The 26,372-nt window shown below is 40.4% G+C and overlaps 1 protein-coding gene across 4 annotated transcripts in view; it reads right to left on the bottom strand.

The window, feature by feature from the left end:
• SLIT2 (slit guidance ligand 2) overlaps positions 1 to 26,372 on the bottom strand; it is a 211,925-nt gene that overhangs the window by 162,156 nt on the left and 23,397 nt on the right. For all 4 annotated transcript variants that reach the window (XM_060278968.1, XM_060278967.1, XM_060278970.1 and 1 more), the window contains exon 4: positions 22,248 to 22,319. In XM_060278968.1, coding sequence (XP_060134951.1) covers positions 22,248 to 22,319 — 72 coding nt within the window. The remainder of the gene's footprint in view (positions 1 to 22,247; positions 22,320 to 26,372) is intronic.

Consider the following 26,372-nt stretch of genomic DNA (forward strand, 5'->3'; position numbering starts at 1 on the left):
CATTTTGTTTCTCTATTTCAGGCATCCCCAAACTGCGGCCCTTCAGATGTTTTGGCCTACAACTCCCATGATTCCTAGCTAGCAGGGCCAGTGGTCAGGGAAGATGGGAATTGGAGTCCAAAACATCTGGAGGGCCGAAGTTTGGGGATGCCTGCTCTATTTCACCCTTCTAAAAAACAGGTGCATGGAGGTGTATTTATGAGGCCAATTTGGCAACTTATTATTGCAAGAATGGGTAATATGGAGGACAGTTTCTTAAGTTCCAGAGAAGATCTAATTTGCTTGTCTTATGTCCACATACTGTAAACAGCTCCCTTCGAGGCTGTATTTATGTTGCGGAATATATTTTCCTAAAATGCCAATGACAATATTCATATTTTTTTGTCTACAAAGATGGCACTTTGCCTAGATAGCTGATCCAGCAGCCTCTACCTTACCCTAATGTACAAGTGGAGTATAGAAATGTTTATTAAGCTATCTTTGTTTATGGCACCTAGCTATGAAACAAAACCCATTCTGTCTCTTGCCCCTCTTCCTTTTTGTTGCTGACGCATTGTTATTGGGCAGCTCAATAAATTTCCTTTCTTATGTTGGTGTATATCCATCCAGATTTATTTTGTAAATGTTGGGGAAAGCAGCATAGACATTTTCATCATGCACTACCACACCTCAGCTATATGCCCTGCAGACATCAGGCTATTGACACTGAAAAGGCTCTTGCAGACAAGTCATTTGGGCATGATTTAACTGATAAATTTTACAACTTACACTCAGCCATTCCCATGTTACACAAATGTGCATTTGCATCTACTTCACTTTGTGAATTCTGAGGGGGGGGGGAGAGAGAGAATGTTAAAAGCAATCTGTAGCGGTAATTTAATAATGATAATGATGGCTGTGATTAATAGAGCACATATGTTTCGTGAGAAGCAATGAATGAGAAACGTCAGCTTTAAAGATTGGGATTGTATGCAACGTTAGTCCTATTCAAAGAAGTCCCACTGCAATTAATGATTCTAAAGCAGGCATAGACAAACTCCGGCCCTCCAGATGTTTGGGACTACAATTCCCATCATCCCTAGCTAGCAGGACCAGTGGTCAGGGATGATGGGAATTGTAGTCCCCAACATCTGGAGGGCCGGAGTTTGCCTATGCCTGCTCTAAAGTTAGTCATGATCATTAACTACAATGAGCCTACACTGAGTAAAGCTAGCATTGGATACAAGCCATAATTGCATTCGTATTCAACTAGGTTTTTAATATCCTATTCATTAATAACTTACTTTTGGCATTATTTTAAAATTGTATATTTCTCCAAAGAGACTCAAAGCAGCTAACAAATATTAATAAAGACTGAATAAAACATAATGCCTATAACCACCTTAATATACACTTGAATTACTAAATACCAGCCTGCTTTAACAAATTCCACTAATAGAAATGAGCCAGAAGAATGATTAATAAAAGACCTCTTTAAAAAATGTCTTCACTAACCATCTGAAGCAGTATGGCTTTGACAAGACAATTTCTTCTTTCTTACTATCACTGCCACAGAACAGGCTCTATTATGAGCTCCAAGCTATATGCAGTTAAGACTCGATTCAAGCCTTCCTCCATTGTGGCTCTTCCCACTTCCCCACTTATGTCCCAGGCAATAGGCAATGATAACCCCATTCCCCCACTCTCTGAATGTGAGCTGCTTCACCACCAAGTAACCTGGCAGACGAGGCTGAGGAAAACACCATCACACTCATCTACTCAGGTCTCCATGATGTAAGCAGTGGATAATGTCAGTGGAAGGAATATATGATCGGCATTAAAAAGCAGAATATTCAGACCCAATGAGGAACTGACCTAACATCTTCCAACTACAGTTGTACCTCGGTTTAAGAACAGCCCAGTTTAAGAACGATTTGGTTTACAAACGCCACAAAACTGGAAATAGTGTCTTGGTTTGAGAACTTTACCTCGGTCTAAGAACAGAATCCGAACGATGGAAGTGCACCGGCAGTGGGAGACCTCATTAGGGAAAGTGTGCCTTGGTTTAAGAACAGTTTCCGTTTAAGAATGGACTTCCAGAACGGATTAAGTTCGTAAACCGACGTACCACTGTATTTTTTCACATTAAACTTGACTAAAGTAATTAAAAACTGTATTACCCTGGATTTGTTACTCAGAAAGAATATTATTTTGTACTCATATACTTGTTTTAAACTTATCCCAGGACTAAACATGAAAGGTAAGAAATTCTGAACCAGCCCTAGAAAACATAGGCTTTATACATTAAGCTCTGAGGCCTATTCTTCTCAATATTTCATTATGTATAGATGGTAAATCAGCAGGAACTGTTTTCCACAGTCATCCACAAGATGGAGCCTTCCCTTGAGACCAATTTTTGAATTCATTAATCTATACACTGGACTGTTATGCTGAAACGGAAAAATGCATGAAAATCTCACACAGAAATCGTGCAAACTACCGTTCAGAAAGAGAGGATAATAAACACGTTTGAAAAATTAAATCAGTGTTAAAAAGGTAAAGGGACACCTGACCATTAGGTCCAGTTGTGACCTACTGCTTTTATAATATAGATGCATTATCAAGAATAAATCTGAAAATGGAATTTCTGAATGAGAATATACACAGGAGTGCATTTCAAGAAGTTGCAGAACTGCTTCCAGATTCTTTGACCCTACTGCCACCCGCCAAATAAACCCTATTCCCATTCCACCGTTTCACTCAGTCATCTTAATGCTGGCTCTAAGACAGCTCTAATGTTATTAACAAGTAAAATGGAAATCTGCTCTCAAGGTACTTCCAGCTTTGACATGTTATGGCTAAGCAAGACTTTTAAATACATTCTACGTCTGTTTGAGTTCCACGTGTAACTAGAGGGAATGAGTCACACAACATCCCCAAACTCTGAATTAGCAGCCCAAAGTTTCAACAATGATTATTTTTTATCCTCCTTAGGCTATAACACTAAAGCACAGTGGTACCTCGGAAGTCAAACAGAATCTGTTCCGGAAGTCCGTTCAACTTCCAAAATGTTCGGAAGTTATGTCAGATGTTCAGGTTCCAAAGAACATTCGTAAACCAGAACACTCACTTCCGGGGTTGTGGCGTTCGGGAGCCAAAATGTTCGAGTCACAAGGCGTTCGTCAACCAAGGTTGACTGTACAGTAATAAGTATTCAGTATGTCTAAAGGAGAATTCAAGAATGAGAACATCACTTCTAAACTGTTCACAATGGCCTTCTTTGAATATAACACTAAACCAAAAAATTTTTGGGAAGACTGAAAAATAAGAAATACCGTATATTCCGGTGTATAAGATGACTGGGCGTATAAGACGACCCCCAACTTTTACAGTTAAAATATAGAGTTTGGGATATACTCGCCGTATAAGAAATACAACCCGGCGTATAAGACGACCCCCGACTTTTGAGAAGATTTTCCTGGGTTAAAAAGTAGTCTTATATGCAGGAATATACAGTACTTTTTTTTTTTTAGTGCCTTTTACAGATTGAATGTCACTGTGTTACTTTAGGAACAAAATAGCTTATTGTGTATAACTTGCTTTGTCATAAAAAATTATACTTTTAAAACATTTCATATATTAAAAGTTCAGTTTATTCAGACAATTACTACAAACTGAATTTACTTTTTATTTTTATTTTGTTATGAACAGTGCTGCAAGCTTCTATACTGTAGGGTTTCAAGCACCTATTTCATTTTATCAGTTTCTGATGAGCAGGCAATTAAAACAAAAACAGAAGAAACCATCAATATTGTAGTAAAACAAAGAGAATCACTATGTATTCTGGAAACGTTTATACCTCCTCCAGTCCTACACAATGTCATGTAGACATAAAGCACTCATTTTCATAAAAAAAAAAAGACTTGGGGAAAGTGGAATGGGGACACTGACTTCTCTGCCACCTGGGTAAAAAGGAAAAAGGCCCCCTGGACTGTTAAGTCCACTCGAATGAGACTATGGAGTTGTGGTGCTCAGCTTGCTTTCAGGCCGAGGGAGCTGGCATTAGTCCACAGACAGCTTTCTGGGTCATGTGGTCAGCATGACTAAACCACACAACAGAACACTGGGATGGAAGCCAGAGCGCATGGAAACGCCGTTTACCTTCCCTATTTATCTCCTTGCACTGGTGTGCTTTGGAACTGCTTGGTTAGCAGGAGCTGGGACCGAGCGACGGGAGCTCACCCCGTCGTGGGGATTCAGACCGCCGACCTTCCGATTGGCAATCTCAAGTGGTTCAGTGGTTTAGACCACAGCGCCACCTGCATACCCACCTGGATATGCTTTGTTGTGCCTGTGTTTTCTATGTGAAATTCTCCTGCTGGCTCTTCATACCATATACTACTATAAACATTAACCATGTCTACTTAGAAAAAAAACCTCAATTGATTTCAATAGGACTTAGTGTCAGGAAAGTGTCTATTGGATTGCAGCCTTCCAGAGGAACACAAAGAGGGATTTTGTGGAGGCAGCTCTAGGCTGGTGCATCAGAGGGACCCATGGATTTTGCTCCTCAGGGAATATTCTGGTGCCCTTTCCCCAGTCCCCAGATGCCCCACTTTGGAGGTTTCCACTATTGGCAGCTTACTGACCACTTGCACAGAGATAGGGCCTCTGCCACATGCCAGGCTTGTCCCAGACAGTGGCACTCCTCTTCGTTAGCTGTCAAATAAGTGCTAAAGGATGATAAGGAGATTGTGGAGAAGCTGGATGAATTATTTGCATCTATCTTTCATGATGGTAGACATAGGGTAGATCCTGTTAGTGCCTGAACTAACCTTTGCAGGAAGTATGGGGAGCTAAGGTAGTAGAGAAAGATGAAGTTCTAGGACTAAGAGAAAGAAGGGGGGGGGACCGAGAAATTGCCAGGCCCACATACCATCCACCCTAGAACTAAAATGTGAAATCTGATATTCTAACAGAAATTTGTAACTTTCCCATTGAAAGTAATGGAAAGTGGATTAATCTGTTCCAGACGGTCCGCGGGGTACTTAAACTGAAGCGTTCATAAACTGAAGCATGGGTGTAATTGGTTCAGGAAGTCTGTTCATAAACTGAAGCATTCATAAACTGAAGCAAACTTTCCCATTGAAAATAATGGAAAATGGATTAATCCGTTCCAGATGGGTCCGCGGAGTACTTAAACTGAAGCGTTCATAAACTGAAGCATGGGTGTAATTGGTTCCGGAAGTCTGTTCATAAACTGAAGCATTCATAAACTGAAGCGAACTTTCCCATTGAAAGTAATGGAAAATGAATTAATCCGTTCCAGATGGGTCCGCGGGGTACTTAAACTGAAGCGTTCATAAACCGAGGTGTTCATAAACCGAGGTTCCACTGTATTGAAATGTGAGTCACCACTGTTCTCATCTCAGCCAGCAATTTCAAAATTTATAGGTTGATGTTCCTGTCTAAGCAGGTGTTAATCAAAGAGTCAATGCACTAAATTTACGGCTGCTTCTGAAATTGATACCTATTTGGTTGATTCAGCAGACTGAAGTCAATTTGCAATTTCAATATTATTTAAAATGGCGTTGTGGCCACTGTGAATATCCTTTGAATATCTCAATAGGATTTTTTTTTGCCTTATTCAGCAGCATTCCAGTTCACCTCTAAAACTATTTTTTTCTAGAAAGCTAACAATGACAAATACAAAACCTCTTAAGTTTTCTCTCTTCACTGTGATTGTAGCATAGAGCTTGGGTTGCTGCCATTATCGTAACTCCCTCTGGACCAGTAACAGCAGACACTCATCAACATCAAGTCATTATTCCATTTTTCCCTTCATAGCACTGTGTATTAAGACATTCCCCTGTGTTCAAATACCAACTAGGCTTTATTTCACGGTATCAATTATGCATAAAACATTAGAGTAAATAGTTATTTATATATTTCTGTTCCAGGCAGTGGCATGAAGTCACATACATCTTTTTCCAGTTCGCAATTGGTGAAATTAGCTGGCATTTTCGTGATCGAAGCACTGCTTATTTTCCGTCTTCCAAACAAAACATTAGCCACTGGATTACTAAAACATTCTACAGATTACACATTTTTAAAGTCTTTACAAAGGCCTGTGCTATCCAAATGTCAGAAAGCTGCAATGGAAACTGGCCAAATAGGATACTGCAGCATGAGCATGCGCATTTGGGCTTGGCAATTCTTTCCTTACTTAAGCATAAAAATTCAAATTATTAGCAACTACTTGGTTAAGACCTATTGCATATTCCTGAAATTTGTTTTAGTTTGTCGAATGAAACATTGGACTTCTAGGCGCACGTATACTCAGTGCTTTCTAATTTTATTTTTATGGGAGGGAGGAAAGGTGCTGGTACTCACCATGAAGTTGTACCACACTTTTCATATATTGGGAGGAGGTGCTGGCACTGTGTACCCTTGAGTACCCCCCAAAAGAACTGTGTATACGTCTGATACCTTCCCAGCTTACACTCAAGTAGGATGTTCCTTCTTCAGTTTCCTCCATTATATCGTGTCCTCCCTCAAAGAGGGCACGTGTTTGCGGTGAGACCTGGAGACCGACCTCCTGTGTTGTGGGCGGGTAAGATTGGTCAGCCACAACACCCGATTAGTAGGTCCCTCGATGTTGGGTTCAATCTGGCCAATGGGGTGCAGTCCAAACGGATCAAGGGACCTATATATACCCATGCATGAGACCCAGAGCTTCCTCTTTCAGTGCATGCATTCGGAACACCCACCCACCTCTCCCTAATTTCAGGGCTTTTTGCACTTAAACTTGCTATGCTGTTGTGTGTCATCTGTCGTTGGGACAGGGGCATGGCAGGAATTTTCCCCACTTGGCTGATTGGCTGGTGCCTCTTGGGTTTCGCCTGCCACGTAGCAAATTATCACAACTTGTAAGGTTGCGGATAGGCACTGGTTCAGGTGATAGGGATGGGAGAACGCTCTTGCCATCCCTATGTGAAGGGTATTCCGTTCAAGGAATCCAGGGACTCAAATGGTTTTGTCAACCCTTGAGAGGGGGTTGTACCCGTGCCTGAGTCCAGGGGAACATCTGGGTGGCAGACATAGCCTCTTCCCAGCTTTCTGCCAATCTAGGTGTTCACCCTTGGCTGACCTATACTGGTACCCTGGGTCAGCGCTGCCTGCAAGGGTGCAGGGAGCTAGTCAAACCAGAGCCTATGCAACCACTCACTTTCTGTAATCAATAAAGTTGTGGCCTAAATTCTGCCAAAAAACCAAACCAAAATTTGAGTCAAGTGTGAATTTATTTAGGGGGGGGAGGTCTATGGGTAGTGTATCCTAAAATGAAGAGGTGCAAATGAAACGAAAACATGGCATCTGTTAAGAACAAACACCAGAATCCTAAATACAACTTCCCATTTCTGCTTCTGCTGAATTCAACTAGCTTATAACACATAGACAGTTCATGCATGATAAATTTGTTGCTTGTTTTCACCAAACAATTCATCCTGTATACAGAATCTGGGTGATCGTTTCCACCATCATAAACTGTGGGAGGAAATGGAAACAAATGGCTGCTTTGTATTTAAGGTTGCATCTACATTCCGCCCAACTCACTCTGATCTTTTTCAGTGTAATCCCACATGGAAGGAGGATTGCTTGGATAAAACAAGCTGTTGATGCGTGAATCAGCCTTTGGTGTTTGTCTCATATAATATAATAATAATAATAATAATAATAATAATAATAATAATAATAATAATTTATACCCCACCCATCTGGCTGGGTTTCCCCAGCCACTCTGAGTGGCTTCCAACAAAAGTATTAAAATACAATAATTTATTAAACATTAAAAACTTCCCTAAACAGGACTGCCTTCAGGTGTCTTCTAAAAGTCTGGTAGTTCTTTTTCTCTTTGACATCTGGTGGGAGGGCGTTCCACAGGGCGGGTGCCACTACCAAGAAGGCCCTCTCCCTGGTTCCCTGTAACCTCACTTCAGTGAGAGAACCACCAGAAGGCCCTCAGCACTGGACCTCAGTGTCCGGGCAGAACGATGGAAGTGGAGACGCTCCTTCAGGTATACTGGACAGAGGCCATTTAGGACTTTAAAGGTCAGCACCAACACTTTGAATGTGCTCGGAAACGTACTGGGAGCCAATGTAGGTCTTTCAAGACCGGTGTTATGTGGTCTCGGCTGCTGCTCCCAGTCACCAGTCTAGATGCCGCATTCTGGATTAATTGTAATTTCCGGGTCACCTTCAAAGGTAGCCCCACATAGAGCGCATTGCAGTAGTCCAGGTGAGAGATAACTAGAGCATGCACCACTCTGGCAAGACAGTTTGCAGGCAGGTAGGGTCTCAGCCTGCATACGAGATGGAGCTGATAAACAGCTGCCCTGGATACAGAATTAACCTGTGCCTCCATGGACAGCTGTGAGTCCAAAATGACTCCCAGGCTGCACACCTGGTCCTTCAGGGGCACAGTTACCCCATTCAGGACCAGGGAGTCCTCCACACCTGCCTGTCTCCTGTCCCCCACAAACAGTACTTCTGTCTTGTCAGGATTCAACCTCATATTGTATTTTTATTCTCTTAAGTATTATATATATCACTTTAGAATTGAATCCTAAAATTTCTGGCCAGCCTATGAACTTCAGAAACACATGTGATCCTTCCCTCCTCCAAACTGCCATTTAATGCAGACTTAGAACCGGTGCTGTGGTCTAAACCACAGAGCCTAGGGCTTGTTGATCAGAAGGTCGGCGGTTCAAATCCCCAAGATGGGGTGAGCTCCCGCTGCTCAGTCCCAGCTCCTGCCAACCTAGCAGTTCAAAAGCACGTCAAAGTGAAAGTAGATAAATAGGTCACCCTCCGGTGGGAAGGTAAACGACGTTTCTGTGTGCTCTGGTTTCGCCATGATGGCCACATGAGCTATCTGCAGACAAACGCCGGCTCCCTCGGCCTATACAGCGAGATGAGCGCCGCAACACCAGAGTCGTCCGCGACTGGACTTAACGGTCAGGGGTCCCTTTACCTTTAGGACCCTTAATAATTTTGTAACTTGAAACACCCCGGCAAAATTATTTGCTCAGAAACACTTTTACCAACCATTGCTCGACATCTCTTTAAAAACATGCAATGTCAGAACACCACAAATTTTAAGGGTTGGAACATTCTGGTTTATAAAGTTTGGGAATAAGAAGTACGTAAGAAGGAGGGAACAAAAAAAGGTGCAGCTCAATTCTTGCATTTGATGGTCTAAATCAGGTAACTGTGAAATTTGTTCACAAATGTTTTACTATGCCAGTTTGCGTGTGCACTATACGGAAGGCATAGGAAAAGTGTATATTAAAGTTCACATTTATTACCAATAATAATCCTTCCCAACATGGCTAGAAAGTTGGGCCCTGTCATCAAAATGCTCGCAATATAAATATAAACAGAACAAAATATAAGATAATTAAAAACTGAGAGAAGAGAACAAAAATCATGAAAGTAAAGCTATGGCAACACAATTATAATCTAATTTAAATAGGCGATCTTAATACTGTATTAAGAAAAGAGAACTGATAATATGCAGAAAAGAGGCTGAGGAAAAGACCCGAGGTTCTAAGACCAAATAAGTTATTATAAAGGTTGGAAAAAACACCATAAAGGTCATAACACACAATCAGGTTTACGACATGATAACCAACTACAATATTGGGGGGGGGGACACAATGCAAGGACTATCACACAAAAGCCTTACCATCTTCAAGTGATACCATATCTATGTCAATCAGCCCCACAGCTCTTCCAATTAAAAGGCTTTGATCGCCTATCCTTTAATGCTGAAACATGAATTCATGTGGAGAGAAAAAACACTTGAGAAACCAAACAGAAGGCATGAACACTTATAACTGTGCCCATCAGTGCTGAAGGCACAAGAGAAGAGTGACTAGATTTGGCAGGAACAAAGTAAACTGCAAAAGATGAAATGCCAAGTTTAATTCGCACAGAGTATCACTGCTCAGAAGCTTGGCATTAGAGGGAACATGCCGTCAGTTCCCTACCAGCACGTAACACATAAGGCATAACACACAGGACCATGACACTGTATAGTTTTCCTCCCTCTAAGGCAACATTTCATTTATTCAAATCTTGCTTCAGTAATTGAACTTACACACAGCAGCAACACAGTAATGCCTTTGGCAACAGTTCCACAATTGCTTCCCCTGTTGTTCTCTCTATCTAAAAGCAAGCGCAGCACTGATACTGGTGTCATGCTTCAGAGAAATAAATGTTCCTCACGTAATTCTGCATGTAATTTCACTATTCTGTGTAAACTGAATGCTTTCCATAAGATTTTAAAAGCTTATTGAAGCTAGCAGATATTCTAGTCTGCTTGCTTTGCAACTCCCCTTCTTGACCAATGACCAGTTCCTGGTATGACACAACATAACAAGAATTAGATGTGGAAGAGAAATAGCTCCCCCACTATGGAGAGGAGGCTTACTAGTCTGTAGTTGGATGGTTATCTGTGCTCCCTTTTTGTATATTGGAACGATGATTGTGCTTGTCCATGCCTCTGTCATTACAGTGGTACCTCGGTTTATGAACACAATTGGTTCCGGAAGTCTGTTCATAAACTGAAGCATTCATAAACTGAAGCAAACTTTTCCATTGAAAGTAATGGAAAGTGGATTAATCCGTTCCAGACGGGTCCGCAGAGTACTTAAACTGAAGCGTTCATAAACTGAAGCATGGGTGTAATTGGTTCCAGAAGTCTGTTCATAAACTGAAGCGTTCATAAACTGAAGCGAACTTTCCCATTGAAAGTAATGGAATATGAATTAATCCGTTCCAGATGGTTCCGCGCCGTTCATAAACTGAAAATTCATAAACCGAGGTGTTCATAAACCGAGGTTCCACTGTACTCCAGTTGTATCTACCCTTGTGAACAGGTCGGCCAGCAAGGGAGCCCACCAGTCGGGTCTAGTATAAGAACATTGGGACCTTTCCCATCTGGGCAAGGGGCTTTTCCCTTGCTTTAACTGACCCATTAACGTATTTTTTTCAACTGATGAAACTGAGGGCCACTCGGGGGCATCAATTTGCATAGAATGCTGATAAGATGTCCCGCTGGAATGTTCCTCGTGCAAGACACTTGAAAAGTAGTGTTACCAACCACTAGGCAAAACAGGTGGATGGTGTTCTCTGTAACAGTCACACTATGGAATCACATCCCCATCAGAACCCATCTGGTACCAGTTGTTTTTGCAAGTGGATGCGCTTCAATAAAAAGTAGATTTATTTACAGTGGTACCTCAACTTACGAACGACTTGACAACCGAATTTTACGAATGGGGGTAATGGCCGCACGCTTTCGAATGTCTCGACATCTGAATTTTTCCATTTTCAATGCATTCCTATGGGAAATCGCGTTTACAAAGGCGTTTTCCGACTTACGAATTTTTCGTCTTACGAAGGTGCCTTCGTACGTCGAGGCACCACTGTATTTATTTAAAGCAGAAAAGGCAGTAGCTGTCATGTTTCATGGTTCCATAAAATGAAATGTGTTTTTTTGCATTGGTCTTTCTGTATTTTATTTCCTGCTTTTTTGTAAACTTGGGAGAAATGTTTAGTCCTAGTACTTCCGTTTTTACAAGGGACCTTACTAAAGCTTATTAATCTAAGCCAAATGAGTTAATCAAGCCATCTGTTAATAGATAATTGATCGCTGTGGGAAGGGTAATACACAAATGGGATTAAAGCCGCCACAAATCTAAAAGAGAAAGAGAGTGAAAATAAATTCTCTTTTCAACTTTTAATCCCTGGGCAAAAATGTTACTTTATTTGTTTTTAAAAATACAATATCCTTTACCTAAGGCAAACTAGTGGTAGCTAGCCTCCTACCGCACAGCATACAGGTCTGCTGCTCAAAGGATGACATCTGATTAGGCACCTTCAACCCCACTGATACAACTAAAGCAGTCTGGTGTGCCATCTACCTAACTAGCGCAACCTGTTTTGGAAGGCATCCTAAACTGCAGTTAACAGAACAGGAAGCAATGTGCCTCACATTGGAGCCACACTTGGGGAGGAGAATGCAAATCTTTCCAAGTCTCATTTTCATAAGGCTAAACCATGGTTTGGTGTTCAAAACAAATCCACTACATATATATTTCAGAATGCAAAATAGAGTAATGTGACATTGATCAATATTCTGTACTGAAGTGGATTTTTAAAAGGTACACATACAGTTTTTGAGAATAGAAACACAGAAAAGTTTCATTACTACTGTAAGGGGGAGAAAGTACAGAGAACCCCCCCCCTTGCATCAGAAGTAGCTCCTCCCCAAGCAGTGATGGAAGCGAGGGCTCTGAGGAGGCTAGTCAGGAAGTGGAGAGAGAGGGCCAGGGCTCCAGCAGCATGGGAGAGCCCCAGCTACACAGGAGGGAGGAAAGAGAGGGGGAGAAGGGAGAAAATGAAAGCATGGAGCGTAGACCCTTTCCTCCGGTTCCGGAATTATGCAGGAGAAAGAAAGGGAGGAGATTCACTGTCCCGAGACTCCTATGTTGGAGAAGATCACGTGGGGGGGGGGCAGTGCCGGATTCTGCATCGGAATGAGCAGACATGTTTTACACACCTGTCTCACCGTAAATAGACTGCACTAATAAAAACTGTTTAAAGACAAGCATGCGGAGCGTCGTTACTCTGGAGTAGTCGCAAGAATCCCTGACAACTACATTTCTTATATTGCCTTTTAACACAGATATTCAAGACATATGGGGTCCTCATACGACATTGCTTTCTTGAAGACACTTCTACATTAAGGTTTCCCTGCTAGTTTCACATGTGCAGGGAGGCAGAAACGGGCTCCAATTTGAACAAGAAATCCAAGGGGTATTCTGGTGTTGGTATTCTCTATGTGATTTTGAACCTCATAAGTGGTTCTACAGGTATGACTGTCAGTGTTTTGCAAGTCCATTACAGATAGCAACTCAACTCCAGAGTACTGTAGGTGTTTTATTGTACAGCACCTTCTTTTATATATGGACTCTGTTCAAACATCACAGTAAATCCTAGTCATGGAAGCCTGATTATAGACCTGCATAATATTTGAATTTATAAACCACTCTTTGGAGTAGACCAACAATGCTGAATTGGATCTGCAGCCCAGGGTTTGTGCAAAGTGACATACTGTAATTACAGCTTTTCCTTCAACTTCACCACCATAGGAACAAGAGGAGACAAGCAACTCTAAACCACAGTTTGTATATGTTTGCAAGCTCCAACTGTGGCTTAAGTTCTGAAATATGGTCAGTGCAATCAATGTTTTGGAATAATCTCTGAACTGAGCTCTTGTTGTTCAGAAAGACTTCTTGGATGTCTGGACAGCTACCAGTTTCTCCAAAACAGAAACTGGTTTGTATGATGCAAAGCAGAGTTGCATTTTATTGCCAATTTCATTTTATTCTTTGAGATGACAACAGAGGGTAAAAACAATAATTTAAGATCTTACTTATCAGAAGCCATTCAGTTTCACATGAATTTCCACCACAGAACTCTTACCCAAGTAAACATGTTTTACATATAAGAATATAGGTTGGGTGATTAACAGGACAGCTGTTTTCATAAAAAATGTTAAAGTTTATTCCGATTTTTGGAAGTATTTGTAACTTTTGCACATACATTTCTTGACATTAAAGTGAAAACAATATTTTTAGGAACATACTGTACTATATTTTAAGCACTCTGTGGTGAAAGATTCAAGTTAAAACTGTCCATCTGTCTTGGAGAAGTTCATAAATGCCTTTTGCAGATGTACTTTTAGGCAGCATGAATGTTTAAGCCTCCACAGAAAAAAATGACACCCACCCACACTTAGGTGTTAATTAAATGATCATTTAATAGTCAAATGTAAACACAACATTTTCATCTCCTGACAGCACATCCCATTATAAATCCAGGGTAATAAAAGTCCTGGTCTTAATACTCTGAACCTCGTTCCCACAACACTCTAAGATGCCTTGTCGTGTCTAAGGTTAAGCATCTAGACACAAAACAAAGATTGGACCACTCAACTTCCAGTTCAATTTTCCCATCGCCCAGTGACCTAGGTAACACTTCGAGCAATAAAGAATAAATTTAATTTCTTCAGCATTTTGTGAGGATTAGGAACAATTGTTGGCCAGCAATGACTTCTTATCCTTGGATTCTTTCAGAGTATTCCCCCCAGTTCTAAAAGGAAATTCTGATCGTTTAAGACAGAGAACAAACAGAACTTTAAATTAGAGGTTTTTTCAATCAATTGGAACAGTTGGAGGGGAAGCAATCAACTTTCCTTTGAGCGTCTTCTCAGCTATTCAGTTACTGCGAACTTTAATCTCTCACCACGATCATGGCTTGCACTTGCATGTTCTTCTGTCATTATCCTGTTTTCATTCCTTCTCCAGCTTTCTGAATTAGTTAATGAAGATTACATGGGTACACATAGATGCACACATAGCATGAGCGAAGAGTCATGGTCCTTGGTTTATAACATTTCCTGCCCCCTTTCTGTGCCATATGACAATGGCATTTCCTGACCTTTTGGCATTTTTAATTACTTCCTTCACTGGGATTTTGTTTCCTATATCAGATTCATCAAAACTTTCAAAGTTAACCCTACTAAAAGGAATCGGTGAATTGAATTGGATTAGACTGACATCTATTTCATTATATCTGGATGGAACAGGCAGTAAACTGCTCTGAGGTTTGCAGTATGTGGTATTTTCCTTTGGAAAACTTCTCTCTTTCTCTGTCACACATACACACACTTTACTCAGGTTTACTCGGGTCTACAGATAAGTTGCTATCATGTGTAGGTTTTAAATAATTCTGTATAACTGGGTGGAATGACAATTTGAATAAAATCTGCAACCTCAAAGTTAGAAATTGGTATTAAATATTCTTGAGGAAAACTTACTGTTTCAAGCAATAGAGCACAATTCCTTTAAGCAAGGAAACAGCATCTCATGATTGAAGAAAATATTAGACTGAGACTGTTTTTGTTCTTGAATGGGGAAGCATAAATAAAATAGAAATATGAGCTAAAGGAGGGCAAAACGTGCAATAAAGTGCGACAAAGCTCACTTGAGGCATATACTGCATCCAAAACAGTCGGTGTTAAAACTTTATTTGTTGCTATGAATAACCATACAAACTACAAAGGTTATCCAATTCCAATGATTTCATTTGACATTAACATGTGAAAATCTATTTTAGCAGCTAGGACTATCAAGTTTAGGAGGGCAATTCAATCAAAATTTCAAAATAATGATCCCAATAAAGGTCGTTTTGAAAATGCAGCAGAGTACATGTTGTTTTAGATACCATGTGAAGCACACTTGCACTTCGTAGAACTTGCATGCTCATTTGTGCAAAAATGTATCATTATATAGGTGCATGACTTATGTTTAAAACTATTTTGGGGAGGGGGGGAATGCTTTGAGCAAGACAAAAATCAGAACCTAACACCTTAATAAACCATCTGCACAGTTGACTCCATTACATACTATTATGTTGAAATCAAATCATTACATGTAGAATAAAGGCCCCAAAAGTCTTCTTTTGCCAGAAAATAATTGCTTATGATGGGATAAAAGACTCGTCTTTGAGACTTTTCTACCATTTCACTATAGAGAAGGACACTTACACCTTATTGCTGGCATTATCAAAATGTTAGTACAGTGGTACCTCGACTTATGAAGTACTCAACTTCCGTATTTTCAAGTTACGAGCGGCAAAAACGGCTGCTCGCTTACGGTTTTTTTGACCTCCGAAGGGAAACCGCGGCGCTTTTAGATGTGGTTTCCTCGACTTACGAAGTTTTAGATGCGGTTTACACAACTTGCGAATGTTTCCGTTTCCATTTCTTGTTTTTTTAAAGGGGAAGCCGCTTTTTTGACTTCCGAAATTTTCGACCTACGAAGGTGCCTTCGGAATGGATTATCTTTGTAAGTCGAGGTACCACTGTACCTGCACTGCAGCCTGCAGAAAATGATCACATATTATGGTTTCCATTCTACAAAAAAAAAAAAAACAACAACAAACCCACCCACCTTTAATTCACAAAAAGCAAAACTGCAGTGTTAATTTTAAAAGTGAGAAAATAAAAATCTTCCCAGGATAAAGTTTATATAGAATGCCAATTTGGGGACCTTTAGAGATTCATAATAATATTGCAATGCAGAAACTGAACAGCACACTTCATACCAATGACAAACTTAGTTGGTCCCTAAGGTGCTACTGGAAGGATTTTTTTAAAAAAAATTGTTTCGACTAGTCAGACCAACATGGCTACCTACCTGTAACTAGCAGACTTCAGCTCTGCTGAGTCACAGCAAAGGCCTACCTAGTTCAGTATCCTAATACCAAGAGTTACCAACCAGATGTTTCTTGGAAGCCTACAAGCAGGCAATGAAGGCAATAAGTGCATTACAAAAAGAGTTAACACTTTCCAACAGCGGCAATCACCAAGCAATCACACTCTGCAATGCTGTTCATTTTCTTGGCAATTATGGTCCAACTAATCATATTGTTGCTCAATTAAGTATCAGTTTTTATTACGATGACATTTCAAAACACAACAATACAGGCTTCTAAAAGCAAGCAAAAGCCAAATAAAGTAGACACTGCTTCGAGTATTTATCAATTTTCACACAACATCTAACAAGCAGAACATAAAGTCACAATGTTGTAAATGCTCTTCTAATTAAAATCTGTTCCTTTATTCCAGTGCTTTTTTTCTATATAAAATTTTTAGGGGTACTCTCATTTCCCAACTCATATTGAAATACTGCCGCTCAATGAGGCCAAACTTAAGATTCACAAAATGTTTAGGAGTATGCATCCCCTTGTGTCACCCCAGAAAAAAGCACTGTCTTATTCCAATTTACATTATTTTTTTCCCTAATGCTCATCTGTCTTTTAACCAATTTATCACCCACATACTGTAAGTTTATCACAATTTATAGGCAGCAGTGTATTATATATACAGAGGCCCTAATGAGCCAATTAATGTCCTTTGTCGATCCCCCAATCATTTTTGAAAGAAGAAAGAATCATTAAAACCCACAAGTGGGCATTCCTTGTCTATGTTTTAACTACCCAAGCCACCTGCCTGAACTCTGAAAGTGCTTAATAAGTTTACTCAGATTTAAACTTAGGAGTGGTTTAAACAACGTGCTCATTTAGTCTCACTGAAACAGTGTTGGATATAACTGTTTTATAAAGCCAAATCACCAATACTCCCTTTCCTGACCCTAAGTGGGTTAAGAAGAACAAAATAAGGACACCAACAGGAAAGTGTCAATTTTCCCCTCTATACTCTGCATTTTGTAGCAATCACATGCTATTTGTGCTATTTGAATGCAGTACAGTTTTTATTCTCACCTCCCTTCAAGGTACTGCTATGAAACAGATATTAATGCTGATCATGCAGACAGAAAAATGTCTCGTCTACAAAACATAAGAGCCATCAGAAGAACTTTCATCTCTTTTGCCTCAAACGGCTCTAGTGTTCCCAGGAATGGGAGTCAGCGGTAGCTATCATGGTAACTCACTAGATGAGTAATGATGTCGATACGACTGGACAACGGTAACCGTAGCAACTGTAACCTGCAATTCCTGTGTAACCATTCTTGGATTCATTGTGGCAGGGGCCAAAGAGGCCAGGAGTAAAATGAAGCAAAGAACTATGGTGTCTGACACATCTAGTACCACACACTTTAATCATAGCTGGCAGAAATTAATTCAGGAGGAATTTTTTTTCCAAGGGTTCCTCCTCATGCAGCTTTGTGCTTTTGTTAGGGGCTATATAAGAACCAATGCACTACATGGATAGTTCAGAGCAACAAGTCAGATTATGTGGAAAACCTTTTCCTTCCATCATTAAAAAAAGAAAAGAAAAAAGTATTAAGTAAATTTAAGCTTCAGGAAACCTGATAATATTTAAGTACATCCTTGTATGCTTTTCCATATTAATCCACGTATAAATTGCAAGTACTTCCACTGTAGGTTTTCTTGATTAGCTACAATTTACCCACCAGGAGGATTACATTAAAGTACTAACTTTTGCATGTTTAGAAATACGGTACCCCTATAGAAGTATCTTTTAAAACCACGGAGCTCGGGTCCAAAATCAGCACCCTGCAGCAAATGGCAATCAATGAACTGTAGCCTAACTAGTCAAATTAATCAGTCAAAATCTATTTGTCTCAGATAAGCACTCAGTAGGCTGTAATGGTTTTCTGCATAAAAGGTGCTATAGCTAATGCTCTGTGTATTAGGATGTGGGTCACTAGAGACAATGTGGGTCATTCCAAGAAAGAAAAATACTTGTTGAACTAGAGATACAGACAAACATCAACATCATTGCCTACCTTGTCCTAAAATGGCTGGTTTACTAACTACACTGCCCTTAAGAGGAGAAAACACATAACAATCTGACATCCCAACAGTATTTTTTTATTGCTTTTATTTGTTAAACAGATACTCAAATATACAAACAGAGATTAATTCATACAGAAAACAGAAATAATGTAAACTTTTCTCAAATAAAACAAATATATATTACAATTAATACCATGTGTCGTACCTTATTTACCTCTCTTCTCTTTCCTATGTAGTTTTTCTTCTAAACTTGTTCTTTCGAACTTGACTTCCTCTTTCCTCTCTCTTGGTTTTATTTTTCCAACTTTCGGGTTTCAGTGCTTTACTCTTACTTGCCTGTCTTTCTCTTACATCAACTTCACATATACCTTTATGACAATGGCTAAATATATCCTTGTTGTATTTTAGAATAAACCTACTGGTGTTTTCAGATTTTACAGTATTCTTTCAAATATTCTACAAATTTATTCCACTCTTTTTGATACCTTTGTTCTTTTTGGTCTCCCAACAGTATTTTTTTAAAAATACTCCCACCAGTAGCTGACCTGCTGCAAACTTTACTGGGAACATGATTTTTCATACTTAAGCTAGGTGAAAAACACAAAGAAACTTTCTACAACCAATGAGGCAAAGTATTCGGGCAGGGGGAAAAAAATCAGAATATTGTCTCTTGAATATTCAACCTATCACTTTTCGTTACTTACACGTCCCATCTGTCACCAAGTGCTTGTAATTTTATGATGCCGCCCTGTAGCTTATTGTAGAGTTGATATTGTTTTACAGAGTTCTGTTAATGGACTGGATAAATGGTAATGCTATTTAAACTAGCCTCCTGCTCCAAACACAGCTGCAACTGTACTTCTATTTCTGAACAAGCATCTTGACCTGAGCACGCCGCGCGCTCTCAACTCAGCCAAAGAGAAATTGGAGCAGACAGCAAAGGAAAGGAAAGCTGGCCACTGGCAGCATCCAACCGTGCCTAATATTTCATACATGGAGTGCGCCCTCTTTGTGTTGCATTTACACTATGCAACAAGCATATATGCTTCCTTACCTGTCACATGATTCACTTAACTTTGGATGTCAGGTGATCATTAGAAGTGCACTGAAATGTTTTAAAAGTTTAAAAAGTAAACATAATACAACAGGAGAGAAGTAGTAACTAACTAAAGCTGGCACCACTGTGGCAATCTGCACATGAGCTAAAATGTTTAAAAGGCACTCTAGTAAGACCATTTAACCTGAAGAAACATGTGATTTGAGCTATAGGTAACGCACCCCATTATGTTCACCTAGCTGTTCTAATACAGTGGTACCTCTAGTTGCAGACACGATCCGTTCCGGGGTGCCGTTCACCCCCCCCAAAGTCCGCAATTAGAGCAGCACTTCTGCGCATGCGTGAAGTGCGCATAACGCTTCTGCGCATGCGCACACGGCGAAACACGGAATTATACACTTCAGGGTTTGCCACATTCGCGAGCCAAAAGGACGCAACATGAACCTAACGCAACACAAGGTATGACTCTACACATTATAACTAGACACAAAAACACAGTCAGTTTGATCAAAAATGATCCCAAAACATCAGGAATGTTATACTATCTGTTGCAGTACACTGTTGTGGCACCCCACATTTATGAGACTGTAATTATGTATTACTTTCTCACATACTTGCACCCTAACCAAGCTATTCCCGCCCCCTCTATTTATGATTATTTGATACTACCCAAAGGTTCTCTGAATTGTGAAAAATATTTAGTAGTTATAGCATCCCTCTCTACTGTTCCAATAGAGAATTACTTAAATATTATTTTACAGAAGTAGAAAATTCTATACATAAGTGGCACAAATTGTTACCTTACAATACATTTTTGCCTATTTCAGAGTATAATCAGAAGCATGTATGTTACACTAGCATTGCTAGTGAAAATAACCATACCACTGGAATTCAATGTGGGTAGAACCACAGGTTTTACATAAGCCTCCCACAAAAGAGACTAAATGAATGCTTACACCAAACAAATTCCATTGACTTCAATTACCATGGATCAGTGTACACTATTCAAATGCCACATTCGACAACCTGATAACAAAGTTGTCGGAAGTACAAGAACCAAGCTTAATTTATGTGAATCAGAAAGAAACAGAAGCAATAATTTAGTATAAACTTTTAAGCTTTAGATCCTTAACACAAAAACAACCTGAAACAATCTGCAAAAGAAAGTGGAAAGCAAAATGTTGTCATGTGGCACATACAAGGCTCTCAAAGCAAACATTATTTTGTTGAGATTTACATAGCCCACTTCAACTCTACTGCTTGAAAGCAGCTAATGGGCTTAACCTTTCCTTCAACTGCTAGTACACATAAAAAAGGACCCCTGACAGTTAAGTCCAGTCACAAACGACTCTGTGGTTGCGGCGCTCATCTCGCTTTACTGGCCAAGGGAGCCAACATTTGTCTGCAGACAGTTTTTCCGGAGCATGACTAAGCTGCTTCTGGCGAAACCAGAGCAGCACATGGAAATGCCATTTACCTTCCCACCGGAGCGGTACCTATTTATCTACTTGCACTTTTTGGCATGCATTCGAACTGCTAGGTTGGCAGGAGCTGGGACCGAGCAACAAGAGCTCACCCCATCGTGGGGATTTGAACCACCGGCCTTCTGATCGCCAAGCCCAAGAGGTTCAGTGGTTTGGACCACAGTGCCACCCACATACCCTGCTAGTACACATAGATCACAATAATTTTTTTTAGAAAACTCCAAGGCCTGAGCAAAATAATTTTTTTAAATACATGTTATCAGTAATGATTCCAGCCCTTTTCGGTATTTTGTGCTCATACTGTAGCATCTATTTTTTAAAAAAAATATCAGGTTTCCCTTTAAAATACTATTAAAACATGTACTGTAGGTACTTTTTAACATAGTATCCACTCCATATTAATCTTGAGATAATATCTAGCAAAACATCAAAATGTATCTAATGTATAGATTGACTGTTTGTAGACCCTTTTCCAGGTTTGCCCCTAAGGTTTACATTGTTAATAATTTATTCTGCCAAGGCTTTAAAGAGACTAGCCAGGATTCGAGGATTCTTTGGGCAAGCATAGCCCAGTGTGATTCTTTCTGCCTCGCTTTGTTTTGCTCTTTTTCTTTGAACAGAAGAGGCCATGCCATCATCACAAACTGCTTCTGAGAAGTCCTTCATTTTCAAAAGCGATTTACTACTCTGAAAGACTTGGATCGCAAAGTAGATTCCAAGCTCAAAGCACTAATCATGCATCTATTTGGGTCCCAGCCTTTGTAATTAAGAGAGAGAATATGACAAAATACAACACACTTGGCATCAAAGGCCTTTAACAGCTCACTACTCTGATTTTAAAATTCCAGCATGCGCCATACTAGAGAACAATAAAATCCCAAAAGTCAGGAATCAAAATTACAGACCATGAGAATGCCAAGACTCTTCAAATTGTGACTTTACTTTTGGGTTCTTTAAGCCATTTCATTTCAATATTGTTATAAACAAAGAGGGGGATGAAATATATTCCAAGCCAGTTTCCACCCAGAATGTAATCGACCTTGTCATCAGAAACCAGTAGCAAACTAAAAAGAAAAGGATTTATACTAATCTGGTTTGAAAAGTGAGATCAGTCAACTGTAAGAGTTAAAAAATATGGAACAGAAACAATTCAGAGGAGAGCACACAAATTATGAAAAAGCAAAAAAACACAAGAATTAAAGGTGTACTGACTCCAGGAGCAGACAAAGCACTTACTCAATGGCATATTTCGTTTACAACTTAAAAGCACTCAAAGCCTTTCACAATGAATACAGAATATAGCTTCTACTTACAGCCTGTAGAGTTTTGGAGTCCCAAGAAACAGCAACTCAGAGAGGACTTGAAGATTATTTCTGTTTAGACGCCTGAAGTAGAAAAGAAAAAGAGAGAGTTACAAATCAAAATAAACAGCAACTCTATCATAATGTGTCATAACTTGACAACCGGAGACTAAGTGGGCCATGCAGGAGAAGCAGGCCAACGTTAGTGCCAGGGGCTATGCAGAAAACATAAGCCAAAATACTGTGATCAGTTTAACATTTTATCTATACGTATTAGCATAAAGTATGCATGAGTGTTTTACTCCATGATGACAGCAGAGAGACCACTCTAATGCCAGGCTTAAACTGTCATTGTAAAAAGCGAACCATCAGGCATGCTACACCGATTCATCCTCCAAGGAGCACTGCCAATTCAACTGACATGAGCTATAACAAATCAAACCTTTCAGGTGGCTTTATAAAACACTAGCAAAATCCCCATCATTATGATTGTCGGGGAATGAGTATAAAGAGGGAGTACACAATATCAAGAACTTGAAACACCTCCTCATAGAGTCCCTCTCAGCAGAGATTGTGTACTAGCCACCACCTCAACAGAATGGCAGCGGGGAAGGCAGAAGCAGGCTGCATAGCATCTCATTAGCTAATAAATGTGCCAAATGTAAGCCTCAATGGATGCATACTTCTTGCCAAAGGGTGAGCCTAGATGGGACCAGTCAAATCTTCCTCTGTCAGAAGAGGCAGACATGCGATCAGTTTTGAACAAGTGGCCAAAAGGGTATTCGGAAGATGCATAAGATTGTACTCTTTGCTATTTTTAATATCTGTTCTGAGAAAATTGAAGTTTTGCAAGTCTGTTAGTGGTGGCAAGTCAATTCCAGAATAGCTGTTTTATCGGACCTCATTTTAGACATGGGCTCAGTTCAAACACCTAGGGTCTTGGAGACATCAACCTAGGGTCTTGGAGACATAATTATGAACAAGTACAATAGTTGAATTTACAAACCACAATTTGCAGTAAGTCAGAAGTGGAAAACATGGTTTGAAGCAAGTTTAAATCCATGCATTGCAGCTTAATTTGGGCTTCACATTTTAGATATCTATATGTAAATATAATTGATAATTTAAGTATAGTTTAAATTGAACATTAGTGTGCTTTAAATAAATATTTAAATGTTGTATCTTTGCATTTGTTTCATATTTTATACTGCGAGTCACTTTGAAAATCCTTATAATAAGGCAGGATGGATTTTTAAATGAATGAATACATTTCAGACTTTTGAAGACAGTTCAGAAGTGTCAATTACTTTGAAATGAAAAGGTCAGGTCTAGGAGCACTCCCAATCTCTTGGAGGGGAGGACAGAACTCTACAAAAACAAAAGGCTATGCACTTAATTTCAGATTACTGTAACCTCCAGCCAACAGTAATACTGCCATCCCATATGGATTAAGTTTCAGTTTGTCCATCCATGGGCACAAATGGCACCAAATGTAGTTTTGGAAGCTCTACACAGCTTTTCAGGATTTGAAAGATGGAAATGAAAGCGGGAGAGAGGTGCATGTGGATGAGTGATGAAAATCGTGGCTATACTCATGACAACCCCTCACGAGCCAGTAGGCACAAGATCGAGCAACCCATCGAAGTTCTGAGAAAAGCAGAAACAGTGTTTATCTAACATAAATGCCCCCCACCAGAAGTATTAGCTCTGTGGCAGTTATTTGGGAGGGGTTGTATAGGTACAGATGATATTCCTGTTCCTACCACCACCACGCTTCTACCCCCAAGCACCTGACGGTATGTTAGCTGCTAGCACTACCTCAAAGTATGGAAAGTTCCAAATAAGCTGGGAGCACCTCATATTTCAACCAATTGCACTGTCAATCATAAGGGCAAACAAGCACCTCCCCCGCCAAATGTCTGGTCAGTTGGAATCCTTCCCGATGACTGCTATGATAAATATGGACTGCTATGATAAATATGATAAATGCATAACCAAAGCTATCTACAGTATGGGTTTCGTGTGTAAGTAACACTAAGCAAACTCCAACAGCAAATTAATAGCTTAGGCCACTTTAAAGCAGTGGTGCCCAACTGGATTCATGTAGAAACTAAGATTTTTCCACATAGTGCAGAAAAAGTAAAATGTAACCACTGTACCAATTATTACTGGAGACAGGATTTGTTCTATAAATTGCTATATAAGACAATGGAAGGCATTTTTAAACACAGTATGTTGAATAAATAAATTAATTCCTTGAAATATTATACAAAGAATACTGCTGAAATTAAATCACGGTTTAGAATGTTTTGCAGAAGCTGGAACAAATTTGAATGTCCTGTGTGAGTGCCTGGAGGCGGTTGGAGGATGGATGGCGGCTAGCGGATTGAGGTTGAATCCTGACAAGACAGAAGTACTGTTTCGTGGGGGACAGGGGGTGGGCGGGTGTAGGGGACTCCCTGTTCCTGAATGGGGTAACTGTGCCTCTGAAAGACCAGGTGAGCATCCTGGGAGTCATTTTGGACTCACAGCTGTCCATGGAGGCACAGGTTAATTCTGTGTCCAGGGCGGCTGTCTACCAGCTCCATCTGGTAAGTGGGCTGAGACCCTACCTGCCCGCAGACTGTCTTGCCAGAGTGGTGCATGCTCTGGTTATCTCCTGCTTGGATTACTACAATGTGCTCTATGTGAGGCTACCTTTGAAGGTGACCCGGAAACTGCAATTAATCCAGAATGCGGCAGCTAGACTGGTGACTGGGAGTGGCCGCCAGGACCACATAACACCGGTCTTGAAAGACCTACATTGGCTCCCAGTACGTTTCCGAGCACAATTCAAAGTGTTGGCGTTGACCTTTAAAGCCCTAAATGGCCTCAGTCCTATATACCTGAAGGAGCATCTCCACCCCCATCATTAAGCATGGACACTGAGATCCAGCACCGAGGCCCTTCCGGCGGTTCCCTCATTGCGAGAAGTGAGGTTACAGGGAACCAGACAGAGGGCCTTCTCGGTAGTGGTGCCTGTCCTGTGGAACGCCCTTCCAACAGATGTCAAGGAAATAAGCAGCTATCCTACTTTTAAAAGACATCTGAAGGCAGCCCTGTTTAGGGAAGTTTGTATTGTTTTTATATTCGATTGGGAGCCACCCAGAGTGGCTGGGGAGACTTAGCCAGATGGGATGGGTACAAATAATAAATTATTATTATTATTATTATTATTATTATTATTAAGCAGAGCTTAGGTACTGGTACTCCCATTTTCCTGCAGCCATGATGACAATTTTAGCCGCAATTCAGAGTCCGTATGTATAACGAGTGAGTGTGGCTTCCTCACGAGTAAGCGGCTCCAAACCAAAGGTAAAGGGACCCCTGACCATTGGGTCCAGTCGTGACCGACTCTGGGGTTCTGGTGCTCATCTCACGTTATTGGCCGAGGGAGCCGGCGTAGAGCTTCCAGGTCATGTGGCCAGCATGACAAAGCCGCTTCTGGCGAACCAGAGCAGCGCACGGAAACGCCGTTTACCTTCCCCACTGTAGCGGTTCCTATTTATCTACTTGCACTTTGACGTGCTTTCAAACTGCTAGGTTGGCAGGAGCTGGGACCGAGCAATGGGAGTTCACCCTGCCGCGGGGATTCGAAATGCCGACCTTCTGATCGGCAAGCCCTAGGCTCTGTGGTTTAACCCACAGCGCCACCCGCTGTCCCTGTTAGTATATAAGTATATAGTATAGTGTATTTAAAGAATCATGCATCAGTGGCCCACTACCAGTAGTTGTTTGTATGAATTTGTTTCCATGTCAGTGAGAAAGGAAAAAGAAGAGAAGCAAAAGGTGCAGGATTCGTTTGTTGTGGACTACTGATGAACATTAGAGTACCAAAACCAAAGGGAGATGGAAATCTGAGTTTGGCTGCAGCCAGCATCAATTTATATTCTTTAATGGTGATAAAAGAAATTATTTCCACTTCTTTTCAGCCGTCTCATCTTCCATACACTCCTCTATATCTGGGCATTGTATAGAATGCTGATTCAGGTCACTGCACCAGGGAAATTAATGTAGTGAATTTTCTTAGTAACGGTCATGACCCTACCAGTGGTAACCAGTATTACATTTCATACCATAAAAATGGGCACTGACTAA

The sequence above is a fragment of the Zootoca vivipara genome, chromosome 9 (assembly GCF_963506605.1).
Source record: "Zootoca vivipara chromosome 9, rZooViv1.1, whole genome shotgun sequence".
In the NCBI taxonomy this organism is placed as follows: Eukaryota; Metazoa; Chordata; class Lepidosauria; order Squamata; family Lacertidae; genus Zootoca; species Zootoca vivipara.